This window comes from Chrysochloris asiatica, unplaced genomic scaffold, assembly GCF_000296735.1.
Source record: "Chrysochloris asiatica unplaced genomic scaffold, ChrAsi1.0 scaffold00001, whole genome shotgun sequence".
NCBI lineage: Eukaryota > Metazoa > Chordata > Mammalia > Afrosoricida > Chrysochloridae > Chrysochloris > Chrysochloris asiatica.
The window spans coordinates 977606-988851 of record NW_006408519.1 but is presented as its reverse complement, the minus strand read 5'-3'; the positions used below and the strand labels follow the sequence as shown (position 1 = coordinate 988851).

The following is an 11246-nucleotide window of genomic DNA, read 5'->3' as shown; positions in this document are numbered from 1 at the left end:
TTTCTGAGGAGCGGTTGGTGGGCGTGGACCCCTGACCCTGTAATTCAGGTGTCCTTGTAGTGGCACCCCAGACCTCAGTGCCACGTCGGGGCTCCTCCTGAACCTTCTAAGATAAAAGATAATAAAAATAAAGGGGTGACCCAAATGGGGTTCCCCAGTGGGTGCTCGCGGCAGGAGGTGGGCTGCCTGCCCCCGCGCTCCGCGGTTCAGTTGAGCGTGAGGTGAGCTGTTTGCCGGTGCACGCCCAGCAGGGCTGAGGGACGCTGGGGGTGGGTCGCTCGCTTTTGCGCGTCTGGCAGGCCCGTGGTACGCGGCTCGGGCAGGCTGGCAGCTGCTCGCCTGTGTGCGCGCGCGCCCGGCGGGCCCCGGGAACACACGGGTCAATTGGGTAGGGCAGGAGTGGCTCGGGCAGGCCCAGTCGGTGCCTGAGGGACGCTGCTTGGTTCAGCGGGAGGCGGGTTGCTCGCTTTTGCGCGTCTGGCAGGCCCGCGGTATGCGGCTCGGGCAGGCTGGCAGCTGCTCGCCTATGTGCGCACGCGCCCGGCGGGCCCCGGGAACACACGGGTCAATTAGGCAGGGCAGAAATGGCTCAAGCAGGCACAGTCCGCGCCTGATGACGTCAGATAGTCACCACTTCTCTTTTTTCTGCAGGCTTTTTTATTTATTTTTCTTTTTCCTCTCCTAAGCTAACTTCCCTCTGTCCACTGTATGGGCAGAAATCCCCCCTTGGGGTAGGTGTCACCAGTGGATCTCTCTGTTTGAGTCTCCCAGCCACTGGAGGCTCCACATGAGCTGGTTCCTGCCCCGCCCCCCCAAGCCCAAAGGAGCTGGGGATGCCGCGGCGCCCTTTTAAAAAGCCTGTAATTCCTTGCACAGTGATTTCTCAAAGAAACGGGTCTAAGGCTCTGGCGCACTAAGATTTACGCGGGCCGTGAGACTGTAAATTCCCACCTGGGAGGCTCAACTCGCAAGCTTCTCCCCCCCCATCCCAGAGCCCCCACTCACAAGTACCGCCTGGCCGCCCTGGCAAACCGGAAGTCCATACATGGAAATGTTGTGTTTTTTTTTTAAAGGTGGGGCTTGCTTACTCCCCAAACCTGCAATGTTCCCAGACCTTGTGTATAAGCACTGGACCACAAGGTCACTTTGAACTCTAAGGCTGGCAGTTCAAACCTACCAGCCACTCCTTGGAAACCCTGTTCAGGGTCGCTATGAGTTGGAACTGACTCGATGGTACTTAACTACAATAACCATATTGTCCTAAGGAGCTTTGGTGGCACAGTGGCTAAATGCATGGCTGCTAACCAAAAGGTTGGCAGTTTGAACACATCCAACTGCTTAACAGGAGAAATGACTTGGCAGTCAGTTTCCATAAAGATTACTACCAAGAAAACTTTGTGAGGGCACTTCTAGTCTATCACTTGGGGTCAGTGTGAGTTGGAATCCACTCAGTAAGGGCACCCTACCTTCTGCTTTGTTTTGGTTTATGTTTATTCTTACAGCATTTTGTTGTTGTTTTCATTGCCCTTGTTTTGTATTAACTGGCCCTCATGGTTCTGTGGGAGTCCCTGGGTAGCGCTAGTAGGTAATGTATTCTGCTGCACCTGGACTGGAGGTTTGAGCCCAGCCACAGGCATCTTGGGAGGAAGGCCTACATGATCTACTTCCCAAATCTCATGGAGAGCCCTGTGGAGCACAGTTCTACTCTGATACACACAGGGTTCCCATGAATTGAAATCAACTCCAGGGCAACTGGTTTTACATTTCTCTGCCCCAAATCTCTTCTTTTAGCACAATTGTTGTTGTTGTTATGTGCCGTGGAGTCGGTTCCGACTCATAGCGACCCTGTACAGGGTTTCCGAGGCTGTAAATCTTTACGGGAGCAGAACGCCTCATCTTTCTCCCGCGGAGCAGCTGGTAGTTTCGAACTGCTGACCTTGCGGTTCGCAGTCCGATTCGTAACCACTACGCTACCAGAGCTCCTTATAGCTAAAGACAAATTCTCCCCAAGACTTCCTGTTGAGTATGAATGTCACCTTTCCTAACAGACATTCTTCAGTTTGCTTAGTCATTCATTCATCTGGTCAGCAAAGAGCATGAAAGTGGTAACTTCTAGATTATACAGTTGACTTCCCATTAGAATCACAAGAAGGTGAATTTTATGAATTCCAATTCTATTTTTTTTCCCTTTCGTATATTTATTTATTGTGAATTGAGTGAAGGTTACAGAGCAGATCACCCACCAGTTTTATGTTCAACAAACCATACACTTTGTTTCATCTCAATGATTACAACTCATTCCATGCAACAACAGTTATCCTGCCTCCTCCCTGTGATTCCTATTTCCATTACACCTACCTTCCCAACCCTTCTCAACTTTGTCCTTGGCAAATGTTGCCCTTTTCATTTTGAATGGTTGACCATTCCATGGTGATCATACCTTACTAGTGTTGTTATACTGCTTAGTTGAAACTTGGGCCAGGAGGGTGAGTATTAATTCTTAAAGACTGAGGATTCCAAGGGATGCTCCTTGGGATGCAAGGTCTGAATACATCATGGGGTTGGGGATCAAGAAAGCCTTTTATAAAAGTACAATCCCTGATTCGTTCACTATGGTGGGACCCAGAGGTAATCTGGGTGAGGACTTCCTAACAATTATTAAACCATTACACAGAATGACTACCGGTTGTCAATTCTGACTCACAGCAACTTTATAGGACGCAGTAGACCAACCCACAGTGTTTCCAGGGCTGTAACCTACATGGAAGCAGACTGCCACATCTTTCTCCTGGCAAAGCGACTAGTGGGTTCGAATGGTTAAGCTGAGTGCTTACCTCTCTGTGCCACTAGAGCTACATTTGTTTAAATCACACTTATAAAAGGCAGGGCATTTTTTGTTTCCTACACAGTGACTCCCAAGTTCTTGGTTAGAATAATTGGTAAGATAAATGAGAAATCAGAACAAGCTTATAGACAATTGGGTCCCCACTAGGGGGCAGTGTTAATCCCATGGTGTTGTTAAGTGCTGTCCAGTCAGTTCCAACTCATAGTGACCCTGTATAGGTTTCTGAGGAGCGACTGGTGAGTTTGAACCATAGCAGACACACAATAAATACTTGCTGAATGATGATGTTTTAACTCTCCAAACAGCATCACCTGCAAACGGAGGAAGAGAGGTGCATGCAGGAAGTGGATGCTGCTAGGGAAAGCAAATTTAATATCACCCATTGATTTGAAGCTTTTTGATAAAAACAAATGCCTTTAAATGGCCTATGAGACCCTTGATTAATCTATTGCTACCTGCTCCTGGTGTGGTGCTGTCGGATCAGCACTGGACTTCAAACCACAAGGTCAGTAGCTCAAAGCCACCAGCTGCTCCTTGAAAAAACCTATACAGGGTATCTATGAGTTGGAGTTGACTCAATGGTACTTAACAACAATAAGCCCTCCTCTTGAGCCACATCTTAAGCCATCTTCTTGCCGTGTTCCCAAGTCTGGGCATCTGTGCATGCACTACTCCCTCTGTCCCCTCACTGCTTTAACCCTACACTTCCTGCATCTTTGTTCAGTCTTCATCCCCCAAGGAAGCTCCCTATTGTGTGTTGTTATGTCAATTCTGACTCATAGTGACCCACATGACAAAGCAGAGCTGCCTCATAAGGTTTCTAGGTTATAAGGTAACAGATTGCAAGATCTTTTCTCCCATGGAGAAGCTGGTAGGTTCTAACTACAGATCTTTCTGTTAGCAGTCCAATTTCCCTAGAACATCATCTTTTAAGGGCACATGACTTTCTTTGGGGTACTTTCCTCAGTTAGGATGGCACAGGACCAGGCATTCTGTTGTGCATAGGGTCACAATAAATCCATACAACTTGATGGAACCTAACAACATCCCTAGGATCTAAGGAACAGGAACACTGACAGTATGTTATTGTTGTTAGGTACCATCAAGTCAGTACCAACTCATAGCGACCCTATGCACAGCAGAATGAAACACTGCCCGATCCTGGGCCAACCTCACTATTGTTGCCACGCTTAAGGCCATCGATGCTTCCACTAGGCAAATTCATCTCATTGGGGGTCTTCCTCTTTTTCTCTGACCCTCCACCTTACTAAACATGATATCCTTCTCCAGCGACTGGTCCCTCCTGACAACACGTCTGAAGTATGGGAGCGAAGTTTGGCCATCTTGGCCTCCAAGGAGCACTCTGGCTGCACTTCTTCCAACACAGCTCTATTGGGTCTTTTGGCAGCCCATGGCATTTCCAATATTCTCCAACACCCAAACTCAAAAGCATCAATTCTTCTACGGTCTTCCTTATTCACTATACAGCTTTCACATGCATATGAGGTTATTGAAAATAGCATGGCTTCGGTCAGGCACACCTTAGTTCTCAAGCTGACATCTTTGCTCTTCACCACTTTAAAAAGGTCTTGTGCAGCAGATTTGCCTAATGCGATACGTCGTCTGATCTCTTGACTGCTACTTCCGTGAGTGTTGATAGTTGATCCAAGAAGAATTAAGTCCTTGACAACTTCAGTCTTTTCTCCATTGATAAGAATGCTGTTTATTGGTCCAGTGGTGAGGATCTTTGTTTTCTTTACATTGAGATGCAATCCATACCGAAGGCTGTGTCGTCGTTCTTCATCAGTAAATGTTGTAAGTCCTCTTCACTTTCAGCAAGCAAGGTTGTATCATCTGTATATCGCAGGTTGTTAATGAGTCTTCCTCCAATCCTGATGCCATGTTTTTCTTTATGTAAGCCAGCTTCTCGGATTATTTGTTCTGCATACAGGTTGAATAAGTGTGGTGAAAGAATACAACCTTATCGCACACCTTTCTTAATTTTAAACCATTCAGTGTTCCCATGTTCTGTTCGAACTGCCTCTTGGTCCAGGTACAGATTCCTCATGAGCACAATTAAATGTTCCAGAATACTCATACTTCGCAATGTTGTTCATAGCTTGTCATGATCCACACAATCGAATGCCTTTGCATAGTCAATAAAGCACAGGTAAACATCTTTCTGATATTCTCTGCTTTCAGCCAAAATCCATCGGACATCAGCAATGATATGCCTCGTTCCATGGCCTCTTTTGAATCCGGCTTGAACCCCTGAAAGTCAATGTATGCTTGCAGTCATTTCTGTATTACTTTTAGTAAAACTTTACTCACATAGGATATCAAAGAGATTGTCCGACAGTATAGTGGGCTGCTAATCACAGAATCAGCAGTTTCGGTCCACTAGGCACTCTGTGGGCGAAAGAGGCTTTCTGCTCCCATAAAGATTTATAGCCTCAGAAACTCTATACAGGTTTACAATTCGATGACACCCAGTCAGCAGTCAACCATCCCCGGGATCAAGAACCAATAGTACTGAAAGAAGAAGTCCAACCTGCAAGACACAAGGCCCCAGGAACTGACAGAATACAAAGTGAATTGTTTCAACAAACTGATACAGTGCTGGAATCACTCAGCAGTCTATGACAACAAATTTGGAAGACAGATACCTGACCAACCGACTGGAAGAGATCCATATTTATGCCCATTCCGGAGATAGGCAGCCCAGTAGAATGCTGAAGTCATCAAACAATATCATTAGTATCACATGCAATTAAAATTCTGCTGAAGACGATTCATAAACAGTTGCAGCAGTGCAGTGACAAGAAGTGGCCAGAAATTCGAGCCAAATTCAGAGAAAGATAAGGATCATCGTTGATGCCAGATGGATCTTGACTGAAAGCAGAGAATACCAGAAAGATGTTTATTTGTGCTTTATTCATTTTACAAAGGCATCCTCCTATGGACCATGACAAACTGGATAGCACTGAGAATGGGAATTCCAGAACACTTTGTTGTGCCTGTGTAGAACCTGTACGTACGCTAAGAGGCAGTCGTTAGAACAGAACAAGGGGACACTGGGTAGTTTAGAATCTGGGAAGGTATGCATGTCCACAATATGAGTGAAGTCTTGTCATCCTTGCTCCTAAGGAGTACTCTGGCTGTACTTCTTCCAAAACAGATTTGTTTGTTCTTTTGACAGTCCAGAATGATACTTTCTCCAACACCATGTATCAGTAGGCACCAGTTCCTGGAAAAGGACATCATGTTTGGTAAAGTAGAGGGTCAGGGAATAAGAAGAAGACCCTCAATGAGATGGATGGATGCAGTGGCTGCAACAATGGGTTCAAACATAACAATCATGTTGAGGTTGGCCCAGGATGGGGCAGTTCCTCCTTCTGTTGTGCATAGGGTCACTATGAATTGGCGTTGACTTGACAGCACCTCACAACAACAGCCTAAAGATAAAAATAATGAGTTTGCTTTATTTCTCCAGACTAAAAACTAACTCTGACATCTGCGGCCTCCCAGTCCCTTCCTAAGTATTGTGGGGAGGGCACAATGAGTAGGGGAGGCCATGGATACTGGGAGAGTTTGCTTCCAGACTCTAGATTTCCCAGACACACCCAGTTCTGACACATAACCTGAGGTTACATAGGAGTCCCTGGGGGATGCGAGCAGTTAATGTGTTTGGCTGCTAATTAAAAGATTGGAGGTTTGAGTCCACCCACAGGATCTATTTCTGAATAGTCATCCATTGGAAACTCTCTGGATCACAGTTCTACTCTGACACACATAGGGTTGTCTTGAGTTGGCGTCCACTCTACGGCAACTGGTTTTTGCCTTTTTGTTTACTTTTTGAAAGTTGCATAGTTATTTAATCCAAAGCTGGCATGGCTGATCATTCCCATGTTGAGTGTCAATCCCAGCAGGCTAATTGGGGATACCCTGTTGAGAAGGAATGCAAGAGCACTGCCAATGATGGAGAAACAACCTTTGGATGGATTGATAGTGTCTGCCTAGGAGGCGAATGGGCCCTTGTACACTAGCAGGTGTTTGCTATCCTTGCCAACCTACTTAGAAACTGCCATCTGCAACTCACTTACCTCTCTGGGATTGGAATTACCCTTATACCTTACTGTGGCATCCTCAGAATAGCAACAGCAGCTTCAACGGGGACTCTGTTAGAAATGCAGGGTCCCGGGCCCCACATTGTTGTTGTTGTTAAGTGCCATCGAGTCGATTCCGACCCATAGTGACCCTGTATAGGGTTTACAAGGAGCAGCTGGTGAGCTTGAACCACCGACCTTGGAGTTCAAATGACTTTGTGGTCTGGCGCATTAACCCACAGAGCCACACCAGGACTCCAGTCCTACTCAATCAGATTTTAACAAAACCCTGGGACAGGAGGTGTTTCTCATGAGTATTGAAGTTTGAGTCACAGAGTCCACTGTGTCTTTGTGAAGGTCCTCACTGACTGCTGGTCTAGCTGGTCACACCAGTAACTGGGTCATCTGTGACAACAGTACATCTTCGGGGACCTGCTAGCTCCCTGCTGAAATGGGGAGGATCCTCTTCTCACCTGTACTTGAGAGGGTTAATAATAGGTTTGTTTGGGACCTGATCACATTTCTGTCTTACTACCATATGGCTTCTGTCCCCAGGCAATCTATAAGATGGTTTCATCTGTAATGAAAATGCCTGAAGATGAGTCGACCCCAGAGAAAAGGACAGAAAAGATTTTCCGCCAGATGGACACCAACAGAGATGGTAAGATGCCATGGTTGAATTTCTTGGCTCAGGGTAGGGGCTTCAGGAGGGGACAGGGGGAGTCCAGACAGGGAGATGTGACTCAAGGACAAAATTCTGGCCTCAGGGACCTGGCTCCGGCCCTGTGTGGAAGTGACTCCTTGTGGGCAAGAGGCAGGATGACTGGGGTAGCCACTGGAGCCTGAGCCCTCTGGGGGAGAAATGCCTTCTTTGTAGGCCCTTCTCTCCTCCTTTTAGGCCTTTCTCCAGCCCAGACATACAGAAGCAGGAAAGAATAAACCAGAGACAATGCAGGGTGGTACCCTAGGCAATGCATTCAGCATCTCCACTCAGCTTCCAGGATCATAGGGTCATAAAGCCCAAGCTGAGCTCACTAGCTAGCGGCCCAGTGCTTTCCTAAGAGGAAAAATGGAGTGGGACGTGGGGTGGTGGGGGTATGCAGGAAGAGAGGTTTTTAGTGGAAGGCACTATGAGGTGTCTTAGCCCGGAGACACAAAGCTTTGGCCCTGCCTAGCAGAGTTATTCCCCTTGAGGAACCTCTGGCCACTAACCTCCTCTTGGTTGTAGCTTTTTGTGTCTCTCTTACTTGAAGAGAACAGTCAAGGCCTACCTGAAAGTTAGCCCCAGAGCAACTCTGAGGTGGACAGGTCATTAACCCAACAGAGCCAGATTAATATGGGGAACCTAGGGTTTGTTCTACCCCAGGCATGCTTTCCAGTACTGGGGGACTTGGGAGTGTACAAGCGACAGCTCGGGTCTCTCCCTTCCATGGTTTGTTTTGTTTCTTCTACACAGGCACATTTATGTCTATTACATTCTGTTGTTCCTTTTGTTGTTGTTAAGTGCCATCGAGTCGGTTCCGACCCATAGCAATCCTGTATAGGGTTTCCAAGGAGCAGCTGGTGAGCTTGAACCACCAACCTTGCAGTTCAAACAACTTTGCAGTCTGGCACATTAGCCCACAGTGCCACACCAGGACTCCTTTTGTAGAGGGGTGAATTTGTCACCATTATAAGCACTGCACAGGCAGGGGTGTGGCTTATGAAAATGGACTAGGGCACTAAACCTCAGAGGGCGCATTCTGAAGAGAACAACAAAACAAAACAAAATCTGCCTTTCTTCCTTCAAGAAAGTAAAGTGAGTCTGAATAAAGGCAAAACAGACTCTGGGAGAGGGATTTGAAGTGAAGGGAAAGACATGGTTGCTGGCATCTCTGAGGAGGACCTCCCGTCATACCTGGATTTGAAAGGTATTGAAAAATGAGAGAGCAATTCTGTTTCAGCTGTATTCAAGTCAGTATCCACCTCACGGTGACTCCGTGTGCATCAGAGTATAACTGTGCCCCTCGAGTTTTCAGTGGCTGGTTTCTCAGAAGCAGGTCCCCAGGTCTTTCTTTCAAGACCCAATCTCAGGGCAGTTAGGACTATAACTGAGGCCAGAGGACAGAGCTGGATCTGGAGGACATGACTGGGTGTCCTCCCATGCAGTGAGGCTGTAAGTCTGCCCTTGGAAGAACGGACAGAAAAAGTCCTCTCTGGCGGAGCTCCTGCCAAGAGAAAGAATAGGACAAAGTGGAGAGCAATGCCCAGTCAAGTCAGTCTGAAGTGAGACACACCTGTATCCAAAATATGAATGTATTACGTAGCCATTTTTTATTTTAAGAAGCCCTGGTGGCACGATGGGTAAGGCATCTAACCACAAGTCGGCAGTTCAAACCCACCAGCTGTTCTGAGGTCTAAAGATGAGGCTGTCTGCTCCCATGAAGGTTTTCAGCCTTGAAAACCCTCTAAAGAGTCTCTGTGAGTTGAAACTGGCTTGATGACAGTGAGTTTGCTTTTAGGGTTTGACCCTTCCCATGACAGTAGTGATAGACAGACACCCTAGAGGGGAACTCAGTACAACTCTAGCTCACACGGGAAGGAAAGGAGTGAATCCCAGGCTGCCGAACCTCCCTGCCATGACTGAGGCACAGTCAACTCCCCGGATGGAGGCCCAAGAGTTCGCACGTGTTGTCCAGAACAGTAACTGCTTATATCCAGCGTCCCTCAACCCAGTTGGCTGGGTGAGCCTCTGCCACAATCAAAGGCCCAGAAAGTTCTCCAGGAACATTGTGGGAACAGCTTTGATGCCCCAAGATCCCAGCTCATCTTCCAAAGGCTCATACTGAGTGAGTCTACACGTTGCCTGGAGCTGAAACTTGGTCATGCTGAGTTTAGCCAGCACCCTCTCCCCAGCCCAGCCCCAGGCCTGCACAGTGCACGCTCCGCTCCGGGCAGTGTGTTGACCCAAAGAGCTCACTGTGTAAGTAGGCAGCAGAGCCTCCGGCCTCCGGCAGGACAAGCAAGCAGGGCTTTTACAGGAGACATTAGTGCTGGGCCGCCTGTGGGGAGAGGTGAGAGACTGCTGCCTCCCTGAAGCAGGAGGAAGAGTGTTGGTTCACGCAGATGCTCAGAGTCACTCACCTGTCCTCTTGCTTTCTAGGTAAACTCTCCCTGGAGGAATTCATCCGAGGGGCCAAAAGTGACCCGTCCATCGTCCGCCTCCTGCAGTGTGACCCAAGCAGCGCCGGCCAATTCTAAAGTCCCCCTCGTGAATCCCAGAGCTGCTCATGTTCCCTTTTGATTTTTCTTTTTAACCATTTTGCCAAACATTATTGATGGTGATGCTGTCTCCCGTGTGTCCAGATGCACCTTCCTCTGGGCTGCCTTCTGCTTCTTTTGTCGTGGATGCTTCGTGGGAATGCCCAGTGCTCCATCGCGCTTGTGGAGAGCAGGGACCGTGATGTCGTGCACAGACTTTGTGGTGTTCAATGTTCCAACAATGCTTTATCCTTATGCTTTTTTCTCTCAATTCTAATGTCTGTTCTGAAACCAAGACTTGGTGAGGCCAGAGAAGAGAACAAATCCAGCCCAGTTCTACTGCGAGCTTTGAGGGGCTTGTTTGAAAGACAGAAATGCCCTACCTGGGTAGCTGTGGCACACACCCAAAGGGTGATGGACTCCCCAAAAACAAGCTACCCTCTGGGGCAAGGCTTTTAAAGGAGCTTGGGGAAGTCCCCTGTGGGGCCTAGCTCCACCCTCTTCTTCAGAAGGCTGTAGTTTCTAAGCTGTGAACATTTTGAGGTAATAAATAGAAGAGAGGAAAAGCATGGCTCAGCTATTTTTTTCACAAGTTTACACTAGTTGAGCTGATATGAGTTTCTTTGGAAATTAAACACAAATGGTAACTTATATTCCAAAATCAGACTCATCTTGTTGCCTATTGTGATTTTAAAAAAGAAAATTGCTGTATATAAAATATTGGGTATTGCAGACCAAATTAAGTATTTTGCCTTGTTGAAATGAAATGCATGTTTCGTGAGCATTAATACAACCTTATTCCAGATGACTGTTTGTAGTAGCTTGTTGTGAAGTAAGCCGATGACGATGAATATCTGCGTCTTGTTATAAAATTCTATCTGTCTTTGCAGAAATGCACCCATCAACAGGCATATTCTAGATATTCCAGAGAAGTCAACAGTCACCGTGGCGAAGGCCCATCCTTAATTTTGAGTGGCTTTCCAGAGTGGCAGTGTCTGGAGAATAGCAGAGCAAGTTCTCACGGGACATATCCACTGGAACACTGGGAAGTTCAA

The 11246-nt window shown here is 47.3% G+C and overlaps 1 protein-coding gene across 1 annotated transcript in view; it reads left to right on the top strand.

Annotated features, from left to right (window-relative positions):
• Nucleotides 1–10191, top strand: part of NCALD (neurocalcin delta) — a 43414-nt gene extending 33223 nt beyond the window's left edge. Inside the window, exons 2-3 of the mRNA XM_006830614.1 lie at nucleotides 7507–7612; nucleotides 10094–10191. Coding sequence (XP_006830677.1) covers nucleotides 7507–7612; nucleotides 10094–10191 — 204 coding nt within the window. The remainder of the gene's footprint in view (nucleotides 1–7506; nucleotides 7613–10093) is intronic.
• The last annotated feature ends 1055 nt before the right edge of the window (nucleotides 10192–11246 follow it).